Source organism: Schistocerca serialis, chromosome 5 (genome assembly GCF_023864345.2).
Source record: "Schistocerca serialis cubense isolate TAMUIC-IGC-003099 chromosome 5, iqSchSeri2.2, whole genome shotgun sequence".
In the NCBI taxonomy this organism is placed as follows: Eukaryota; Metazoa; Arthropoda; class Insecta; order Orthoptera; family Acrididae; genus Schistocerca; species Schistocerca serialis.
The window spans coordinates 523,752,774-523,777,020 of NC_064642.1; the positions used below are offsets into that span (position 1 = coordinate 523,752,774).

At 42.5% G+C, this 24,247-nt stretch overlaps 1 protein-coding gene across 1 annotated transcript in view; it reads right to left on the bottom strand.

Annotated features, from left to right (window-relative positions):
* LOC126482058 (carboxyl-terminal PDZ ligand of neuronal nitric oxide synthase protein) overlaps positions 1-24,247 on the bottom strand; it is a 948,220-nt gene that overhangs the window by 16,364 nt on the left and 907,609 nt on the right. Inside the window, exon 10 of the mRNA XM_050106034.1 lies at positions 14,301-14,504. Coding sequence (XP_049961991.1) covers positions 14,301-14,504 — 204 coding nt within the window. The remainder of the gene's footprint in view (positions 1-14,300; positions 14,505-24,247) is intronic.

Sequence of the window (24,247 nt, forward strand, 5' to 3'; positions counted from 1 at the left end):
TGAATCAAGTCTGGGTTTCAAAGAGGGCAAAGATCACTTCCAAAAGTTAGAAGACTTAACGTGGTCCTAACTGGTCCAACAAAATAAATAAAAATAATGCAGCGCTCATGTTAATATGCAGTAATATTATTAGCTAAAAGCTGTAGTTGGTTTTGAAACCAATTTTCTTTTTCACGTTTTTATCGTACAATAAGAGACCTCAGAAGTTCTTTGTTTGTTAAATGAAAGCATTTCTTAAAGTTCTTATAACAGATGGAGATCTCAAATAATGTACATTAGATGTGTTTGTTAATTTTTCACCGTCTTTAGAAATTAATACACAAGAACTAAAACATCCGATGTACTGTTTACTGTTTGTTGCTACCTACGTTCTTATTTTATCCTTCACGTTACGATACCGCGCATTACTGAACTGTATTAGATTAACGCGTTTTTAAATTTTTAATCTTATAATCTTTTATTATTTTAGGCAGGAAAAACCACCTTTGCGCTGTAGCAATGTAGCCGGCCGCGGTGGCCTAGCGGTTCTAGGCATTTCAGTCCGGAACCGCGCGACTGCTACGGTAGCAGGTTCCAAACCTGCCTCGGGGATGGGTGTGCGTGATGTCTGTAGGTTGGCTAGGTTTAAGTAGTTCTAAGTTCTAGGGGACTGATGACCTCAGGTGTTAAGTCCCATAGTGCTCAGAGCCATTTGAACCATTTGTAGCAATGTACCAGCCAATGACTTCTGCACGGATCATATGACCGATCATATTATTCTTTCCACACTACATTCTTTGTATTTTTACGTTACTTCTATGTCATATATACCACTGTTGACAAATGGGACCTTGCAGCCCAGTACTTGTGGATTTCATGATGTTTTGATGTTGTTTGTATTGTCTTTAATGGTACTGTTTATATTGTGGCGCTTTTCTAGTTTGTATGTTGGCCCTCTGTTTTCCTTTTCCTGCTTAGACCTGAATATAATCTGTAGAGCATCTCGAAACTGGTAGTCGTTAATGAAAGGAACTGTGATACAGACGGTGTTTCTTCACGTATTATAGCAACCCACATCATGGTTCCCAGGATATGGCGTCAGTCATGATCGAGGTGCTCCTGTCACTATGAGGTCTCAAAATTATTTCCACACGTTTGAGACATTTCTGGCTCAGTGGGTCCATAAATTTCCAAATCATTGTACACGGAACTTCTGGTTTCAGCAGGATGGAACTATATTGCACAATACGAGACAGTACGCAGTAAGAAGTGTATTAGCGGTTCTTGTAACTTCAAGGAAAACCACTTGGCCGTCAAGGTATTGAGACTGTTTGTTCTGCGAATTCTGTTTGAGGAAATCTGAGGATGTCAAGTACCAGACTGTACTATGAACCGTAACTGAGCTTGAGACATACATTGAAAAGGAAATGGCCAACAACTCAGGTGACACACTGCCTCGCGTAAAGCAAAGCTACAGCAGGGACTTACTATTGCTGGTGACAAACTACACAGAAAGCATTTCGCCGGTGTAATCTTTACAAGGTGATGCCTAATACAGTTTCCATTCCTGTACAATATATCTGGAATCTCAAATGAAATTTTGTTAAATTATTACATGTTTTAAAATATTTCAAATTTTCCCGTTTTCTGCACCAAGCTGTTAACAGGCTCTTAGGGGCTCCAGTCTGTCTTTCTTTTTTGTTCGAATTACTTAATGCTGAATTCATGGTGCGCTGAAACTAGTTGGTAAGAAAGTAAATATTTCATGAGAATAAAGTATATTTAGTATCACGTTAGTTACAATTCTGGAAATAAAATTTTAATAACAGGTAATCATTTTCATATGAAACGATTTAGCAATTGTGTTTAGTGTAAGACTGGAGGGAACGATGCGAATTGGATTGTTTCACACTTGTCTGTGTTTGTTTCGTAACCACATCTTCTCAACTCAGAGTGTGGCAAAAATCACATAAGAATAATACGAACGACAATTTCTCAAAAATCTATGGGCAACACTTCGTGGTATCAGCAAAGGAATGGATTCTGAAAATGAAATAACTGACGAAGAGAAGAAACGGAGGCAAAATGCGATCGTATAAGACACGGAAAGTACACTAGGAAGCTGCAGAAGGTCCATTACAAATGCAAAAGAAAGCCTAATCTGCAACACCGAGGGATTTTTTAAAAATATTCTGCAGTACAAAAATCTGGGGAAAATTGGAGGAAAGAGATAAGAAAAATTAAGTTTCCATTAAGGCAACATATATTTATTAGACAATAGAGTGAACAGAGACCTAGGAAAGCTATTCCGGCATTTCATCGTCTTGTTTAAGTAAGGAGACTACAAAATTACGATTAAAGTAAATAAGTTGGTATAGACACTAGGAGCAGATATGGCGAAATGTAGGATGAACTTGAGTGGCAAGACAGGATCATCATCAACAGAAGTAGAACAAGGGCAATGAAATATAGTTGAATTAAATCAGGCAATGCTGGAGGAATTAGATTAGAATATGAGGTACTGAAATCAGTCGATGGGTTTAGCTACTGGGTAGCAAAATAACTGATGATGACAGAAATGTAGAACAGTAGATCATATAAAATGCAGACTTAAAAAAGCAAGAATACCAGTTCGGAAAAATGGAAATTTGTTAACATCTAATATTAATTTAAGTGCTGGGAAGTCGTTCTCCGAAGATATTTGTCTGGAATGTAGTCTTACACGAAAGTGAAACATGGGAAATAAGCAGTTCAGAAAGTAAGGAAACAGAAGCTTTTGAAATATAGCGCAACAGTGCTGTGTTGAATCTTAGATGGCTAGACCGAATAACTAATAAGTAGGTACTAAATCGGACTGCGGTAAAAAGAAATTTATGACACAACTTGACTAAAAAAGAGGATGAGTCGATAGGACAAATAACGAGACATCAATGAATAGTTATTTTGGAAATGGAGGGGATTGTGGGGAGTAAAAATTGCAGATGGAGATAAAGGCATGGAAAGAGTAGGTGGGTTCAAATGGATGAAAGTCGCATCAGTAATGCCCAGATGAAGAGACTTGCGCCGGACAGACTAGTGCGGAGAGCTGCATCAAACCAGTATTTGGACAAGGAACAACAACAAGAATAACAACAGGTTAAATAAGTGTTAACTGCGATTCTGTCTCATACAATTGCACATATGCTAATAATCTTGCTGCCATAATGATTGGAGCCTGCGAAAGACCATTTCTGAAATAATGTGTTACTTTTTCCAAAATCATTCTCAACTGTCAAGCATGTAAACAATGAGGATATTACTATATTTCACAACAAATTATAACAATATTTTTTTATGTGATCCAGGAAGCACCATGTTTGATTTTTCTATCACTGTATATATATAGGACATCTAGTAGTTTGTGACTTTTACCTCTGCACGGGTTATATATATATCTTCGAATTCTACACTAACATGCAAGTTACTTATATCATTTATCAACTTTCAACATCATAAAACTTAATTTTCAACTATTTTTAAATATCATCTATGTACATGGAATGTTTGTAAGTTCAGTTACAAAAATTTGTATCAAAAATACTGCATGTAGACAAGATACTGAAATTAACACCTTGCATCTTAAGTCTTTTATCACAAAACACTCAACTATATCTTATGATATATGTTACACGAAAACAAAAGACATTTACAGTCAACGAAATCACTTTTAAGTTCCACAGTTTGTAACTGAATGTTTTAGTTTTTGCCATGATTGTGGCCTGATTTTGTACTACAGTCATCTACACAAAATTTTACGCATGCGGTATAGCATCCATCACAAACTGATCATAACAATATTTGTCTCTTTGGTACTGAAGTGTTACTTTCCTTTGGAAATCAAGAGCTACTTCTGGATTGAAAGTCCAGTAAATTTTCCTTTGCAAAGACCTGTAACAATAATAAAACTTGTTTGACTACCCTGATAAACAAAGTTACCATTGGCAAAATGTGCTAAAAATTTCTATACCACATGTTCACATTTCGCTACGCTTAAAATATTTACAGAGAGCAATTCAAAAACATTTGTAGTATTATGATACAGAGCTCTTTTTTTGATGCAGAATACAGGTTACTTACTGCATACCGTCGATACATTAATTACTTTTAATTAAATTTACATGTAATTAACTTTAATTAACCTCTTTGTGGTAAAGAAATATAGTAACATGGTTGTTGGGAACAGTGACTCCGCTCTGCGGCAGGCCTAATTATCACCGTTGCCTGCAAAATCATAGTCACCTGAATTACCACTTCAGTTTGCTTTAAAGGGTTCACGCGCCGTAAAACAAATCCAAAAGCGGCGAGATTACATAAGCCTTATTCGTGGAGAACTCTATTTGGTTGTTGCTATAAAAAGACCCGTTACCTTTGTCGAGAATAGACCCGGCAGTGGAAGGAATAGTTGGGAGCGTGTTAAAATTAAATATATTTGGATGAGAATCAAGGTCTGCTGACGCACAACAAACCAGCGTATATCTTTCACGACAGCGGAACAACTGTTTCTGTTTGTCTCACAGCTGTCTTGGTCGAACAGATTCTTCGCTGTACGCTGACCAACACGAGAGCTCTGTTTCACAAAACTACGAATTTTACTGTTAAAAGTGTTACAAATCACTCGGGAAGTTACATCTCACAACACAGTTAGAAACTACACAATTTAAAAAAACAAAAAAAACGTTTTCGTAGATCTTTATTCAAAAAATAATAGGACTACAAGGCCACATGCATAAGTAGAATACAGGATCAAGCTATAAGTCTAAAAACAAATAAGGAAAGAAAAGCAAAAACTTGGTTTTGTCGGACAGATTTAATACAAGTCACACAAACCCAAATTACAAATTCAAATTACGCTACGTCAAAAAAAGAAAATAGTACATCAACAGTGCTGTACACACAGAGCAAAACATTGCAAATTACAACAAAAAGATACAACAACTTGTTACAAGAACAACATATTACACTTCCGTGACAAACGCATTTGTGTTGGTTTAGCAACGATGAAGACAAAGGTGAAATAAATTCTTAAGCTATTTTTGTAGTAATTATACCAAACTGTAGCGAATAACTTGTCTTTTAAGAGTTACGCAGACATTTGTATTTGGTGTTTACTTTACGTTTGTTGATCAACAGTTGACAATGACCATCACTTGATAATTCATAGAGGCGCTTAAAAATGTTTTCAGAAAACAGCAATTTGCTACACGATGATCAACCAGAAACGCTAATTCTGGTGCGCTGCGAACTGACGAGGCGCTTTGGAGATGCAAGGTTTTATGATATTTAAAGTGCATTTGTTTGAAGTACATGTGATACATTGTTTAAAAATGAGAGAGTGCCATATGGTTCCAAAAGGAATACGACGAATGTGAGAAACGGCTGAATATTTTCCACAGTAAGCAATCGCTTTAGGTTCAGAGTGGAAAGAACAAAATTAATAATTCGTGTTTCAGTAGTAACACTACTAGTTATTAAAGTTTCAGGAACATGCAAGAATACATAGCATAATCCAACATTTTTCTAGTTGATGACTGTAGCAAAAGCTCACTACAATAGAAATAGCATGCACAAAAAGAATTTCGCTGTTGTGATAAAAAGCATCAGGTTGCACTGAAAGCTGCACACGTGACTATCAGTGGTTAATACACATTGAGGTGACAAAAGTCATGGGATGGCTCCTGATATCGTGTCGGACCTTCCTTTTTCCCAGGTTAGTGCAGCAACTCGACGTGGAATGGACTCAAAAAGTCGTTGGAAGTCCCCTGCAGAAATACTGAGCCATGCTGCCTCTATAGGCTTTCATAGTTGCTAAAGTGTTGCACGGTCCAGGACTTTGAGCACCAACTGGCCTCTCGATTACATCCTATAAATGTTCGATGGGACTAATGTCAGGCTATCTGGGTCCCCAAATTATTCGCTCGAACTGTCCAGAACGTTCTTCAAACCAATCGCGAGTAATTGTGGTCCAGCGACATGGCTCACTGACATCCATAAAAAATTCATCGTTGTCTGGGAACATGAAATCCATGGATGGCTGCAGATGTTCTGCAATTAGCCGAACATAACCATTTGTAGTCAATGATAGGTTAAATTGGACCAGAGAACCACATCCATCCCATGTAAATACAGCCAACGCCATTATGGAACCACCACCAGCTTGCAAAGCGCCTTGATGACGGGTCCACGGCTTCATGTAGTATGCGCCACACTCGAATCCTACTATCATCTCTTAACAACTGAAATCGGGACTCATTTGACCAGGTTAGGGTGTTCCAGTCATCTAGGGTCCAACCGACTTGGTCACGAGCCCAGGACATACGCTACAAGCTACGTCGTGCGGTTAGCAAATGCACCCGCGTCGGTCGTCTGCTTCCATAGCGCATTCCCACCAGAGATCGCCGCACTGCCCTAACGGATGCGTTCATCATATGCCCCACATATATCTCTGCGGTTATTTCACGCAGTTTTGCCTGTCTGTTAACACTAACAACTCTACGCAAACGCCGCTTCCCTTGGTCGTTTACCGAAGGCCGTTGGCCACTGCATTGTCCGTAGTGAGATTCGATGCATGAAATATGGCATTCTCGGCACACTCTTGACCCTGTGGATTTCGGAATACTGAACTCTCTAACGATTTTCGAAATGGAATGTGCCATGTGTCTAGCTCCAACTACCATTCCGCATTAAATACCTGTTAATTTCCATCCTGTGGCCATCATCAAGTCGGAAACCGCTTCACATGAATCACCTAAGTAGAAATGAATGCTCGTCCAACGCACTGTCCGTTTATACCTTGTGTAGGCGATACTACCGTCATCTGTAGATGTGGACATCGCTATCCCATGGCTTCTGTTACCTCAATGTGATGTGCTAAGCTGAACTACTGTGCCCCACAACAACTGAAATCCAGATACCTACCTTCTGCGGGAACTAAGTTTCCAATGACACTAACCTATTCACACTTTTGGGATCTTCCCAGTTTCGAGTTACCAGAACTTTCTCTCCATTACGTGAAAATTCACAGTGTGCAATCCGAAAAAAAAAAAATGTAGGGGATTGCTCTCTGAGAGATGCTTGTTTCACAGCATCGGGGAGGCGTTTCAAAGAATTGACATGAAGTGTGAGCTGAAATGATGTTCTGAGTCAGTCGTAAGGCGTAATCGGTTAGCGTGACTGCTAGCGCACTGTCCGATAAAGATGTGTATCTGCATTCGAGCCGGATGGGCACACAGTTTTAAAATGTCACACATATTCTTCACAACGGATACTTCGCAAAGGCGTAACATAATTGAACATATGTTGAAACATATTGGTTCATTTACAGTGTAAGTTGCTTCTAGCTCAGAACATAACCTCGGTAAATGTTGTTGCAATGCTTTGCCGGAAACGAGTGCAGAATATGCGAGCACGACTTTAAAACTTATTTTGATTTGGTTTCCTTTGGGTTCTTGGCAAAACAGTATTATTATTAAATCAGAAAACACTTTCTCCTTTTCGCCTTCGAGGTACAACTTCTTTCTTTTACACTCACTGGGTCTCATTTACCAAACCCATGTCTTGGTGTTACTATTACAAAGATACTACTTATGTCTTATGTTGTATTATAAAACAAAGTGTACAACGCCCAAGGAAATTAAGAGTTAATACGAAATACAACATGACATTATAATATATAGCAAAGAAATTAAGTGATGATATGAGAAGCATATGGTGCTACGTCAAACTTAGATTATAGATGAAATATATCATTTCCCAGTACACATTATTGACAATAGGTTACTATTACCTACATGAAAGACACTCAAGGCTGCTTCAGACATTGTTTTAGTTCTTACAGATGAGTTATCTGAACAAAATTTATAGTTGAATAGCACAGGTTTGGTGGAGATGGGAGAAGGAACCTCACATAAGCTGGAAATTGCGGAAAACAGACACATCTTTGCACAGCTTTGCTTAGGAATCGGCCACAAATATTCCACGGATTTTGATACACTGCACTCAATTTGCAGAGAATAGACACTTTCAAGATTTAAAAAAGGAAAAACCCCTGAATACCGATACAGAACTGCTAAGGACAGAAATAATCTTGACACCTTTTGTGCTGGGAATAGCACCCCAATGTTAATATGGTGCAGAGTGACCTATATGTAGAACCTGAAGTTCAACTAAGTTGTTACACCACCCATACCTCATATAATCACTTTATTTGTTGTATATTTTATGATATTGATGTATTTTGAACTACCAAATTGTTTCTTTGACAAGAACACATTTGCGTAAATAACATCTTTGAAGCATTAACGAGAGAAAAATGGGCTTGGTATATGAATCGTGCGATGTGTAACATAACAATTTGTGTAGCGCAGGCTGAATAATGTTACCTACACTCTCTTTTCAATACCTACTATGCCATGGTTTGTTTAATTTCTGCTAGTTTGCTAAGCGTGGTGCATAATTTTTACGTCTTGGTCGCTGTAGAAATACCTTTTTTTTGTAAAGGATTTATATTTTCCTGTCATATTAAAATAGTTTGTACATCAATTTATTCTAGTAACTCTCTACAATAGGACTGATTCTTAAAGAATTTGCTGAAACAGTTGATTTTTACCTCTCATCGCTGAAGATATACATGATTTCCTTGCTGGAAATGGGCTAGAAATATTTTTGAGACTAACGGAAAGACGGTAGTGCGACAACTCGAACAATAATAACAAGGAAGAACAATCTTTATAATGACTACCATTTCAATGTTCACCACAACCACCACCACCATCACCTCGACCACTAAACAAGTGACTCGCCTAAGATACAGAGACGACAGAAAGTGAAAGAGAAAAAAAATGTGCCGCATGAGAGAGCTGATTACAGATACGACACGAAATTTAATTCTGTAGGATAAGGACAGTCACAGCGTATGAGACGTCCTCTATGTGGCATTTCTTGATTAAAAAAAAGGCTGCTAGCACTTCTTGCCTCTCTAATTTTAGTCTCATGCAACTTTTAAATCAGTTATTTGTTGTTGTGTTCTGGGGCCCTTGAATGCAATATGCTCGTCTAGACATAACCTAGTCTTTATAATAATAAACCCTCAATGTACGTTTCATAATATGTTGAATAATTAGTTGTGCATTAACTCAATGTTAGTTGTGCATTAACTCAGTGCTTTATTTTGGTACCCTTGTATTGCAGGTGAAATACAACATTTCAGATATGTCCTGTAGATCGCTACCACGAATTGTCAGCATTTACTAAAAATTTTCAGTCTGTTTAATCGTAACACATTATCATACGAAAAGAAAATATTATTTACCTACTCAGCTTTTGCATGTGGTTGCAAAAATGCAATGTTTCGTAGGGCATTTCTGTGAGTCATGGTTGTAACCTGTAGTACGACAAGATACTGGAGCTTCCATGGTGCTGGTCTAAGCGATTGCGGGTGAGAAGACTTAAAAGTAATGCAATGTAGGCCTCTGTTAAAGTGATTTTGTACGTATGCAGATGATTTTTTGTTCATTATAGTATTATTTATAGATACGTATTTCAAAACTTTTTATTTTCCTGTTTCATTTCAACTGCACGACCGACGCAACATGGCGACGGCAGTTTTCGCTGCAGTAACCATAGACATCAAGCAGGCCACCGCCACAGCTTAAGTAATGACCAGACATGGCAAGGAGACCCCACCGTTCACTGCTGCACACCTCTAACCATCGTATATTTCGAAATTCCAGTGTAAAAGAATTTAAAAAATCGAACTACTAACGTGTAACATGTCGAAATTCTTCACTTCTTGACATGTTATGCTCAAATACACACGCACTGAAATTACGTCATAGGTTGTTTGACTCTTACAAGAACAGACAAAATGGACGGGTGGAGGACAATGAAACAAGCAAATGAGCCCAATAAACATAGGTCCGGAAACCAACGGTTTGCTCGATACGATACGATGTATGCAAAAATGGAGTCATGCCAATACTACAACACTGTTAATGTTTAAGGTTACGTTTGGATGATACGAAGTAAGGAAACCGACGTACATGCATGATGGTGCAACAACATGCTTCCATGCAGCTGTTCGAGAATATGAAGCACGAATCTTTGGCAACAAGTGTATCTACGTAGGCCTCTGCAACCAATGATAAAAATTCTTCTGGGTGTTGAAAGGCATTATTGTGTAAAATACTTTAGTTATAAGTGTAAAACCATCTTTTCCACGGTATTAAAAGGTCTTTGACAGTAAGAAAGTATTTTATACAATGACGCGATACAACACCCAGAAATTTTTTTTATTCATCATAACAAGTATATTGGTTGTTTGCATACCAATACCATTGCGTTCCAGGCCCCCCGACTTGAACTACACTCCTGGAAATGGAAAAAAGAACACATTGACACCGGTGTGTCAGACCCACCATACTTGCTCCGGACACTGCGAGAGGGCTGTACAAGCAATGATCACATGCACAGCACAGCGGACACACCACGAACCGCGGTGTTGGCCGTCGAATGGCGCTAGCTGCGCAGCATTTGTGCACCGCCGCCGTCAGTGTCAGCCAGTTTGACGTGGCATATGGAGCTCCATCGCAGTCTTTAACACTGGTAGCATGCCGCGACAGCGTGGACGTGAACCGTATGTGCAGTTGACGGACTTTGAGCGAGGGCGTATAGTGGGCATGCGGGAGGCCGGGTGGACGTACCGCCGAATTGCTCAACACGTGGGGCGTGAGGTCTCCACAGTACATCGATGTTGTCGCCAGTGGTCGGCGGAAGGTGCACGTGCCCGTCGACCTGGGACCGGACCGCAGCGACGCACGGATGCACGCCAAGACCGTAGGATCCTACGCAGTGCCGTAGGGGACCGCACCGCCACTTCCCAGCAAATTAGGGACACTGTTGCTCCTGGGGTATCGGCGAGGACCATTCGCAACCGTCTCCATGAAGCTGGGCTACGGTCCCGCACACCGTTAGGCCGTCTTCCGCTCACGCCCCAACATCGTGCAGCCCGCCTCCAGTGGTGTCGCGACAGGCGTGAATGGAGGGACGAATGGAGACGTGTCGTCTTCAGCGATGAGAGTCGCTTCTGCCTTGGTGCCAATGATGGTCGTATGCGTGTTTGGCGCCGTGCAGGTGAGCGCCACAATCAGGACTGCATACGACCGAGGCACACAGGGCCAACACCCGGCATCATGGTGTGGGGAGCGATCTCCTACACTGGCCGTACACCACTGGTGGTCGTCGAGGGGACACTGAATAGTGCACGGTACATCCAAACCGTCATCGAACCCATCGTTCTACCATTCCTAGACCGGCAAGGGAACTTGCAGTTCCAACAGGACAATGCACGTCCGCATGTATCCCGTGCCACCCAACGTGCTCTAGAAGGTGTAAGTCAACTACCCTGGCCAGCAAGATCTCCGGATCTGTCCCCCATTGAGCATGTTTGGGACTGGATGAAGCGTCGTCTCACGCGGTCTGCACGTCCAGCACGAACGCTGGTCCAACTGAGGCGCCAGGTGGAAATGGCATGGCAAGCCGTTCCACAGGACTACATCCAGCATCTCTACGATCGTCTCCATGGGAGAATAGCAGCCTGCATTGCTGCGAAAGGTGGATATACACTGTACTAGTGCCGACATTGTGCATGCTCTGTTGCCTGTGTCTATGTGCCTGTGGTTCTGTCAGTGTGATCATGTGATGTATCTGACCCCAGGAATGTGTCAATAAAGTTTCCCCTTCCTGGGACAATGATTTCACGGTGTTCTTATTTCAATTTCCAGGAGTGTAGTTGGATTTTTTTTGTGTGGGGATATTTTGCTGTATTCCACCCCTATTTACAGCGCCGATTAATCCGGAAACGTGTTGTCTACGGTTGTCAGTGCCTTTGGAACACGCCTGGGATTTTTGAACATGTACGGCCATCGATGACGAGACGTCCTGCACCTGGGTTCACATCAGTGGTGACCCTGTAAAACACTTCATTTAATGTGTTTGACCTCAAGTGCAGTTGGGATCCCCGGGGACTCTGCGATAAAGTGTTCATTTACTCAGTCGTAACACCTCTCCCTCTCGTCGGGTAACCACTGGTTTCCAGACCTATCTAGACCAGAATTATTTGCTTATTTCATTTACCACTACCTACCGTTTTCGTTTGTAATATGGGAAGAGCAAAACGTTTCCGTCTGACAGCGTTGCTGCAACGTATATGCAACGCAGCGCGACTCCGAAGCGGGTAATATAACCACCGATATGTAGCTCAGGAACTAGTACGGAATTCGTGTCTTTCCGACATGCGTGCGGTCAATGCAGAAACGTGAACTATGGCGATATCATTAACAAATGCGACCAAGTAGGACCATATTGTCATTTTTCTTTTCTTGGCTGCCGAAGGACAAACACCAGTAGACCTTCATCGACAATGACGAATGTGTATTGGGCAGCATGTCTGACGAAAATCACCTTCCGGGAAATCTGCGACAATGGGTGCTGCTGCGTCACCATAACGCACATGCTCATCTTGTAAATGTTGTACGCCAGTTCAAGTGGGAGAAACTCGAGCACCCCCCCCCCCCCCCCTATAGTCCCGATCTCTCATCACCCCATTAACACGCCTTCGATCCTTAGAAAGGCCTTGAAAGTTCGACGAATCCTGTCCGAGGAGGATGTGTAGCAGGCAGTTACGGACTTCTTTACGCGCCAGGATACAGTGTTTTACCAAACGGTTATCTTCAACCTGGTGCGTCGGTGTGATGACTTTCTCGATGCTCACTGCGATTTTTCCTGATTGGCAAACCGATTTTGGACTGTATAGCCTTAGAATGGAAACTTTTTGATCGCCTCGTATATAATACGAGGGCTATTCAGAAAGTAAGATTCGATCGGTTCCGAAACTGAAACCACTGTGAAAATCAAATATATTTTATTTGCAACAGTTAACTAGAACTTCCAGCTACTTCTCTACATAATCGCCGCTCCGACTTGGTCATTTATTATAGCGTTGTAGCAACTTTCCAATACTCTCGTCATAGAAGGCAGCCGCCTGTGATTTCCGCCAATTCTCTACGTTGGTCTACAGTTCGATGTCTGTGCCAAAATGTTGTATCCATAGTAGCGGTTCATGTGAGCACAGGTGAAACGCAGGGGGAACCAATTACAGGCTCTATGGTGGGTGATCAAACACTTCCCATCGAAAATGCTGCAGAAGAATCTTCATTGCCCCTGCAGGGTGCGTCCGAGAATAGTCACGGAAACTCTGGTATTTATGTTATGTGGGCTGCATGATATCAGGCGAAGCCTCTCACCAGGCCCTAATATGTGCTGCGGGACACTAATTTCTAGGTATCTTTACGTACTCAGTTTGCGCTCAGAACTGAAAAATGGGACGTTACGCGATCGACAGGCATTCTAGAGACACCATCCAACACATCTGTGCTAAGTTTCATTGGATTTTCACTGTGGTTTCCATTTCGTGCCTGATCGGACCCTACTTTCCGAATAGCCCTCACAGTCAAACATTCAGTCTAATATCTTTTGTAGTGATACAAACAAATTATATTGTATTGAGATCGTTTCCACGCAATGATAAAACATTTACCAAAATGAATCAATTTTTTTCTCTTCGGATATTTACGAATCGCTCATGAGGCACAAAGGTCATCTCTGAAAAATTAGCAAAATGTATTATCTAGGTATAAAAAGAATGTTTGTTCGATACATACAGCAAATGAAAAGGAATCGGTTTTTCCCTTGTGTGCTTAACGAACACGAAAAAAGGACACCACACCAAAGAACGCAGAAGAGTCAATGTAGTCTACACACAGGTGCAATTGTTATTTAGAGCACAGTCGTATTAAAGCAAACTATATCTTCGAAAACGAGTCGCACTGTCGCGAACCATACGCAAAAGCTGAGGCGAAAAAAAAGAAAAATTCAGGTATTTCTGTATCCACTGAAATTATAGTAGAATTAAATAATGCATGATAGCAGCTGTCGGCAGTTCAATACGACTTTCGGTAATTTCTACATTTGAAAGTGTTTAGTGATTGTTCGTATGAGGTTCGCCTAGTGGGGCATTGATCACGTGTCTGTGTTGTTCCTGGCACATTATTTCTCATTTTTCGGACCATTTGAGGAGGCTGTACTGTTCGCCACCAAGGGCTTGGATTGGATAGCATTGCAGCATATTGGCCAGTTAGCTTATCAAATGCTACAACAACAACTCAGGCCGTAAGTTGTGCAAACAAGCGTGAACTGGGCATGCAGCAACGCAGCAGTAGGTGGTTTACCTGTGGCATCATTGCGACGTGCGGAGGCTGCAGCTGCTGCGGCTGCTGCTGCTGCTGCTGGAACTGCTGCTGCTGTTGGTGCTGCTGGTGCTGCTGCTGCTGCTGGTGGTGGTGCAGCCGCTCCTGGTCCTGCAGGGCCGCCACCAGCGCCGCTATGTGGTCCAGCAGCTCCTTGTTGTGCACCAGCAACTGATGCGTTCTCGCCTGAGGACCAGCGTATGCGCGTTAATGCATCACATTCATCTGTGCCGTAATTACGAGGGTAATTAAGCTACTCCCAATAGCATCACGCTAATGCCGTGTAGTCCTTCAATTTGGAGGGGAAGAGCGTCCACAACTTTCTCCACATAATGGAACTGCAATTATAATAGTGACAACTCCTATTAACAAAACAAGTATTACATTTCGTTACGCTCCAGTAATTACATCAGCTAATACAGATGAGGAACAAACAGCAGCCAGGCAAAATGTGAGGAATGACAGCTTTCCTTCAATGTGGACAAATGTACGATTAAAATTCAAAGTAAAAGCCTATCAGTAAGACTCGCTGTTGACATTCGCTATCCTCGCTGAAACCCTAGAAAACTTACAGGATATACTGAATGAAATGAACAGTTTTCTGAGTACGGTATACAGTGGTGAGCCAAAACATTATGATCCCCCTGCTTAATAGCTTGTTTGTTCGTCTTGGGAAGGAAATACATCACTGACTTTGCATATCAGGGATCCGATAATTTGTTGTATGAAGGTATGTGGCATAAAATGTCTACGCACAGTTCATATAATTCGTGTAAATACCGGGCCGCTGATTTTTGGATGCAGTGATGGTGCCCTATAGCGACCTAGATAGATCCCATAGAATAAACAGCAGGCGAATCTCGTCGCCGAGAAATAAGCTGAGATCACTGTAACGCTACTGAAACATGGACAGTGCTCCGAGACATGAACAATTATACTGCTGAAAGGGGGAAAGACGTCAAGCACGAAGGGATGCAGGTGGTTCGCAGCTGTCGCTGTGTCTTCGATTACTACCACAGGTCCACGAAACCGCAGGAGAACGTCTCCCATAGCATAATACTGCTCCCACCAGCCTGTGTCTGCAACTTTCGAGCCGCCGTTCACTTCGATGACGGCGCTTGTGGAGACAACTATCGGCCCAGTGTAGAAAAATTTGATTCACCCGGACAACCGACATGTTTCCATTGATCGACGGTCGAATCTCGATAGCCTCACGCCCACTGCAATAGCGATTGACGATGTCGTTGGGTCAACATGTGAACACGCGAGGGTAGTCCGCTGCGGAGCTCAAGTTAACACTGTATGATGAAAGGTGTGCTCCGGAACATTTGTGCATGCACCAGTATTTTGCTCTTTCGGCAGAGACGTCACATATCCACATCTGTCCTACTTCACAGATTGGCCAAGCCTCCGAGACGTAGACGTCCAACTATTTACCGTCTAGTAGTAGTTTCACTGGCCTTCTGCCTCTTCCCTTAGATGCTCACGACAGTAGCACGTGAACATTCGACCTGCCTCGCCGTTTTCGAGATACTCGTTAACAGGCTGTGCGTAATAATAATCTGCCCTTTGTCAAAGTCGCTTATCTGAATAGGTTTCTCCATTTGTGGCCCATATCTTTGCTAGGGTGATCCCTCGTATCTGTTCCGCTTACATACTCTTGTTACCGCGCCACGTGCCCGCAATGGCACAAGGCGGCATCCAATGTCGCGGTGGGCAGCGGTCATGATGTTTTGTCTTATCAGTGTACTGATCGAGAGTATAGCGAGAAGTGGAAGAAACGACATTAGTGAAAATTTTACCATCAATTTTGGAGAACACGGAGCGAAGGAATTCTGCTGCCTTGGAATCAAAAATAACGTATGATGGACATAAATGGTAGACTAACACAGACAAGGAGGGCATTCCTTGCCAGATGAAGTCTAGTAATATCAAATTTTGGGCTTATTTTGAAGAAGAAATTTCTGAAATTTTTCGTTTCGAGAGCAACATTGTGTGGAAGTGGGTCACGAACTGTGAGTAAACCGGAAAAGAAGAAAATAGAAGCTTTTGAGATGTAATCAGAAGTTCTCCAAAGAAATGGCGAGGAGGGAAAAGCCTGGAAAATGTTGACAAGAAGGAGGACTGATAGGATGTTTGTTAAAGACATCAAGGAACAACATCCGTGGTACTAGAGATGTACAGGGTAAAAATGCTAGAGGAATACAGAGATTGTACTATCTCCAACAGATAACTGTGCACGTCGGGTGTTAAGTGCTAAGGTGAAGAGGTTGTCACTGCAGAGGAGATCGTGGCGGGCCCCATCATACCAGTCAGTTCTGTGGAACAAAGCCCCCCCCCCTCCCCCCCCCCCCCCCAAAGAAAGTAAGATAATGCACGTGAGAAAGGAGCGAGAGAAACCGCACTATCCGTTTACGGCTTCTAAGGCCCGTCACATCAGAAAAAGCTTAGCATTACGTCAACGAAAGCTTTACATCACTTTGTTTGTCATAAACTCATTCCTCCGTGACCTACGTTGCCACGATTAGACACATCTCACCCTTTGAACTGTCTATCGCCAGCACACTCAACCCATTAAATTTCGATGGTATTTACATGTGTGCATTCGTTCAGAAAACAGTATAAGGCTTTAGTAAACAAGGTATGAACTTTCTGCGATACGAAGACTACAGATGTCGACGTCTGATCGCACACAGATTGTTATTTTATGTCAAAAAGTACAGTAAAGAGGAGTAGATGCGAGGCGAATGACAATGAGCCGCAGAGATGCAGAACGGACCTGGAATAATTTTCAGAACACAGGCAGTGTCCATGTCTTACAGCTGGAGCTACTCACCGAGAGCCTACAGAACTGCCGAATACTGGGATGTCCTTTACTATGCTTTTCGCGCTGTTACAGGCAACAGTCTATAAAACACTTAATAAACAACGGGGAACGATATTTCCCGCCAGCAATCGTACAGATATAAAAGGATGATCTCCTGCGGTAATAACCTTAATGAAATGTTTTGTATTTCCTTAACACCCTCGTTGACGATTGGAGCGTGAGAGGAGCATCGTTATTAAAAGTATCTCTCTAAAAGCAGAAGGTACTCAATATTATGTAGACATCACGGCGAGAGTTGTAGAACCCTGGCAGATCTACTGGTTCCTTGACGCTGAGGAAAATTTCAAAAGAAATAGTGGGAAAAATTATACTTATGGAATTCTACAGGACGGAAAAGCTGATACTATAACCACAACAGTATCCTTTATACACCATTCGATCAAACAGTTAACAGAATTATTTTAATCCTGGCGCATAAGCCACGTCAGTGCAGTAACTATGCTGGCAGCGTGAACTAAAAACTATAAACAATAAAGCAATGCCCACAGTCTGTGGCTGCAGTCATCTGTAGATTGTCGGTGCCCAGACTCTCACACGCTGCCTTCGTCTGCACAAAGTAGTAAAGTCATTTGCAAACGGGTGAGATCACCGTGAAGTTACAACTTATTCTCAGGCCAAAGGTTGGGATATATTTAATGAGTTGTGACATAAACATCTTATGTACAGAAATACTGGAAAATTCGGTAATATTTAGCATTTTTGTAAGGATTTTTTTGATAATGCAGTATCTGGGTATCCAGTTTCACAAGGATAGCCCTCACCGTTTATTAAGCTGTACCTTAAGAGATATGACGGTTTCACGTTACTGTGATTATTTCATTGTAAACGGCCCTTATTATTATCTGTTGTGAAGCCATAGTATAATTGCATCATTGTACGGAGATTATGGAGCGTTAGTTGTCCAAAAGTCCCATTTACTTAATTTATGTTTCAGGAGGATATCGGACTATTATCAAGTTCTTAAAAGTATTATGCCATAAAGCACCATCCAAAATATTCAAGCAGCAGATATGCATTTTTGTGTTTTATTTAGAGCTCTGTGAGACCATTAAGCACTGCAGGTATTTACGATCGTTACAACACGACATGTGTAATGGAGAGTAGTATAATGTCTAACAATGCATTTTGCTGACATCTTGGATTTTCGGGAATCCAGCCGGATGTTCGCGTCGTTCTCGCAAGATATTTCAACAGCGTGCCTCGCTGTCTTCTTCAGGTGCTGTTGAAATATCGTGCGAGAACGACGCGAACATCCAGCTGGATTCCCGAATATCCAAGATGTCAACAGATCGCCGGGAAAGCATGAAGAATTACAATGTATTTTGTTGCTTGCATATGTTTGAGTGTATCTAATGGCATAACACTTCTAAGAACTTCATGATGGCATCAAGTCTTCCCGAAACTCCTACCGCTTACTAATTACATAAATAACTCATTCAGACAACAGATGGGTCATAACCTCCGTACTGAGGCCTTATTGCTCGTTTTTCCACGGTGGTTACGTAACTCAGAGACGTTTGGGTAACTCTGGATCCTGTAGGTCCATTGAGTATCCTGGGACAAAGTTTTTTTGTGGCCTCCATCGCGTCGTAAAGCATCCCTGTCTTTATTAAGCGATGGATTTCGGCCCTCAGTACTCTCATTTATGATCTTTACAAAAAGCACGTGAAACGTGATGCCAGTTAGAGACCACCGAAAAGGGCGAGATGCTGTCTGAATGGAGCGAGACGTGTTGCAGCCAAACTTGCTGTAGGTGAAAAACCAGGTGACCACCTGGCGCCACGCATTTCTCTCCCGTGGATCGCGTTATCGATCTCTCATGAGATTCCGGAGACCCTAAGCGAATCCTAATGTCTTGGAATTAAGTGTGTAAGTTGCAAGAGTGTACACATAAGTCAAAACCTTATGAGCACCTGCTTAATTCCGTGTAAGTCAATATATGGAAAGCAAGACGGCAGCCATTCTGCGTGTGGTGAATTCAACAAGTTATTGATAAGTTACAACACGTATGAGTCGTAAGATGTCTACGCACAAGTCACGCAATCCCTTAAATTACAAGCCAACGGCTTTCAGGCATGAAGCTGGCGCCGGATAGCGGTCAAGCTGTGTTCCATCGATTTGAAATCAGGCGCATTAGGTAGCCAAGACAGCAAAGTGAATTTAGTAGCATGCTCCTCAAACTACTGTAGCATGAGTCTGACCTTCTGACAGGGACTGTCGTCCTGCTGAAAGATCCCATCGCCATCTGAGTACACATCAAGCATGAATGTTCATGGAGATCATAGTTGTTATTTTGTGTTCAATTACTAACCACATGTCCGATGAAACCCAGGTTAAGGTCCCCTATGGTAGAAGACTGGCCCCATGCGTCCGGCGTCTGTGGCACAGTGTATGTTTCTAGCAGCCGTTCGCCAGCATGACGGGTGATTCAGACACGACCATCTTCATGGAGTAACAAGAAACGAGATTCATGCTACCAGGCGAGACGTTTCCATTCGTTAGCGGTCCAACCTTGATGATTCTCTGACCACTGTAATTGTAAATGACGATATCGTTGGTTCAGCATGGTAACACTTAGTGGTGGTCTGATGCTCCGATCTCCACGCTCTGTGAGGAGGCGTGGTCGTCCAACATCTTGTCGTCTACTCGTGATTTCAAAGTCGTTTAATCACTTTCCATACATGTTCACCACAGTAGTACGAGATCAGCAGGAGAGCTTCGCCGATCCAAACATACTTGGTCCCAGGAATTGGCATCGGGCCATAAGAATGTGCCATTTGTCAAAGTCCCTAATGTCAGTGAACTTTCCCATTTCCTACCCGTACCGTTACTAGAATGATACCCAATCCTTTCTTCGCCACTTATATTCTTTCCTTACCGCATCAGGTGTGCGCAGCACCACCAGGTGACACTCCTTCTGGGTAGCAGTCATAATGGTTTGCCTCATCACTTTATGTGTATTGCTTTAGCGCTTTCTACTATTTTCAGTGTCTTATTTCTTCTTATTGTCAAATTAATTTAAAGGATATATCTTTATTAATTTAATAACGGTTTTTTCTATCAGTAATATGTTTAATTGTAATATTGCCCGACCTTACTGTCCTCAAGTCCTAAATAATGTATCCTGAATAACCTTGCGTCCTCACAGAGGATACACTACTGGCAATTAAAATTATTACACCAAGAAAAAATGCAGATGATAAACGGGTATTCACTGGACAGATATATTATACCAGGACTGACATGTGATTACATTTTCACGCAATTTGGGGGCATAGATCCTGAGAAATCAGTACCCAGAACAACCACCTCTGGCCTTAATAAAGGCCTTGATACGCCTGGGCATTGAGTGAAACAGAGCATGGATGGATTGTATAGGTACAGCTGCCCATGCAGCTTCAACACGATACCACAGTTCATCAAGAGTAGTCACTGGCGTATTGTGACGAGCCAGTTGCTCGGTCACCATTGACCAGACGTTTTCAGTTGGTGAGAGATCTGGAGAATGTGCTGGCCAGGGCACCAGTCGAACATTTTCTGTATCCAGAAAGGCCGGTACCGGACCTGCTACACGCGGTCGTGCATTATCCTGCTGAAATGTAGGGTATCACAGGGATTGAATGAAGGGCGAGCCACTGGTTGTAACACATCTGAAATGTAACGTCCACTGTTCAAAGTGCCTTCAATGCGAACAAGAAGTGACCGAGACGTGTAACCAATGGCACCCCATACCATAACGCCGGGTGATACGCCAGTATGGTGATGACGAATACACGCTTCCAATGTGCGTTCACCGCGATGTCGCCAAACACGGATGCGACCATCATGATTCTGTAAATAGAATCTCGATTCATCCGAAAAAATGACGTTTTGCCATTCGGTCACCCAGGTTCGTCGTTGAGTAGACCATCGCAGGCGCTCCTGTCTGTGAGCAGCGTCAAGGGCATCCGCAGCCATGGTCTCCGAGCTTACAGTGCATGCTGCTGCAACCGTCGTCGAACTGTTCGTGCAGATGGTTGTTGTCTTGCAAACGTCCCCATCTGTTGACTCAAGGATCGAGACGTGGTTGCACGATCCGTACAGCCATGCGGATGAGATGCCTGTCATCTCGACTGCTAGTGATACGAGGTCGTTGGGATCCAGCACGACGTTCCGTATTACCATCCTGAATCCACCGTTTCCATATTCTGCTAACAGTCATTGGATCTCGACCAACGCGGGCAGCAATGTCGAGGTACGATAAACCGAATTCGCGATAGGCTACAATCCGACCATTATCAAAGTCGGAAAAGTGATGGTACGCATTTCTCCTCCTTATTCGAGGCATCACAGCAACGTTTCACCAGGCAACGCCGGTCAACTGCTGTTGTGTATGAGAAATTGGTTGGAAACTTTCCTCATGTCAGCACGTTGTAGGTGTCGCCGCCGGCACCATCGTTGTGGGAATGCTCTGAAAAGCTAATCATTTGCATATCACAGCATCTTCTTTTTGTGGGTTAAATTTCGCGTCTGTAGCATGTCATCTATTTGGTGTAGCAATTTTATTGGCCAGTAGTGTATATTTAGTTGCCTTATCCATTAGAGATCCACAGTCTTAATTTTTCTGCAAGAAACAACGTTTCATTACGGACACGATATTGAACAACCACAGGGATAGAATTTCAGTGAACATTAATAGTGGTACCCAATCAATTCAGTTTGATTTAATCTACTGCCACAAATTGGGAACCTGTTATCTCGAAAATCTAAGCAGGTGGTACGTATTCAGTAATCACAGTAAAAATACAATGCTTATATAGAATGAGGTGACAGAAGTTATGAGATGCGTCCCAGTATCGTGTCCTACCTCCTGTTGCCTCACGTAGTGCAGCAGCTCCACGTGGCATGTACTCAACAAGTCGTCTGAAGTCCCCTGCATAAATATGGAGCCGTGCTATCTCTACAGCTGTCCATGATTGCGAAAGTGCTGTCGACGCAGTATTTAGGGCACGAACGGAACTCTCGATTACGTCGCATAAAAGATCGATGACACTCCTGACGGGCGATCTGGGTGGTCGAATCAATCGCTTGAACTGTCCAAAATGTTCTCCAAACAAATTGCGAATAATTGCCACCCCATGAGATGGTGTATAGTCATCCATAAAAATTGCATCTTTGTTTGGCGGCAAATGGTCTCAAAGTAGTCCAACGTAACAATTTCTCGTCAATGATCCGTTCAGTTGAACCAGAAGACCCAGTCCATTCCATTTAAACACAGCCCACACTGTTCTGTTATGGAGACACCACCAGCTTGCACAGTGTCTTGTTGGCAACTTGGGTCCACAGTTTTGCGAGGTCTGCATCGCATTCGAACGCTACCATCAGCTCTTACCAACTGAAATCGGCAGTTATCTGACCGGGTCACGGTTCTCGACTCGTCTAGGGTACAACCAATGTGATCACGAGCGCAGGAGAGGTACTGTAGGCGATGTCGTGCTGTTAGCAAATGCACTCGCTTTGGTCGTCTACAGCCACAGTCCATTAACGTCAAATTTCGCTACCGTGGCCTAACAGATACGTTCGTCGTACGTCTCACATTGATTTCTGCGGTTATGTCACGCAGTGTTGCTTGTTTGTTAACACTGACAAGTCTATGCAAGCGCCGTTGCTCTCGGCCGTTAAGTGAAGGCCGTCGTCCACTGCATTGTTTGTGGGTGAGAGGTAATGGCTGAAATGTGGTATTCTCGGCACGTTCTTGACAGTAGGGATGTCTGGATATCGAATTCCTAAACAATTTCCGAAATGAAATGTCCCATACGTGTAACTCCAATTACCATTTCTCGTTCAGAGTCTGTTAATCCCCGTCGTGCGGCCATAATTACGTCGGAAATATTTTCACTTGACTCACCTGACAAGGGAAACTCACCGTTGCACTCACTTCAGATTTAGCGGTTAGACGACCTAGGGACAGCCTAACAAAAACTGAACACGGATCCAGCATGAAAACAGGAAGAAGGTGTACTGAACTCTGAAAAAAGAAGCAAAGTCGAAAGGGAACGGTGCAAGCTCAAGATGTGCAACGCAGAGCCGTTTTGAATAGCTACTGCGTTGTGGTTACGCGGTCATGGTGTTGGACTGCGGAATGGGAGATCCGTGTTAAAATTTCCCTCGTGACCCACGTTATTTTTTTAACAAAATTATGAAATGTCCGTGCTGTCATTAGCGTGTCTGTTCGCGGTATTCAGATTTGTGTCTGTGTCTTGGTGTAACGTCCATTTGCAACAGTGAGGTGTAAGGAAGGGGCCTCCACATGTATGTACGTCCTATTTTTCTCTACGCAAGCACCACATGTTATGATTCTAGCGTTCCATTTTGGAAGTTTTGACTCTCGAATTTCTTTGTTCAAACATAGTTCACACCCGTTTATTTGTTGTCTTAGTTTCTGTGTACCGCCTATGCGGCATCTCACCTGCTCTCACTATTCATCACATTTAATTGCTTACCACTTGACTCACATTCTGTAACTACAGAAGGAGAACAGGCACGTCAGTGACCAGAAGAGAAGTTCACAATTTTGTGAAGAAAAAAACGTGGCACGAGGGGCATCTGAACACGGTCTTGTCGTTTGCAGTCCAACACCGTCACCATACAACCTTGACCGCATAATGATTTCAATTCTCTCGACGTTCCACATCTTTAGCTTGGACCATTAACTGTTTCTATTTTGCTTCTTTTTCGTAGTTCAGTACACTTCAGGCTGCGATAGAGAGTTTCCCTTGTGAGAGTATAAAGGATATTCCTGCCAATGCACTGCTCTTTTATACCTAGAGTACCTAGTGCCACCGCTATCTGTATGTGTGCATTTCGCTATTCCATGACTCCTCTCACCTCAGTGTATATATGGAAAAGGTATGTTAATAATAACTATTGTAGATATATAATGAAGAAACAAAACAGAATAAATATAATAAAAAATAAACAACAATATGAAATAGCTGTTACTGGCGGCCTCAGATTAACCATACATACATATAGGCCCATTTTTGCTACATTTTTCTAAATT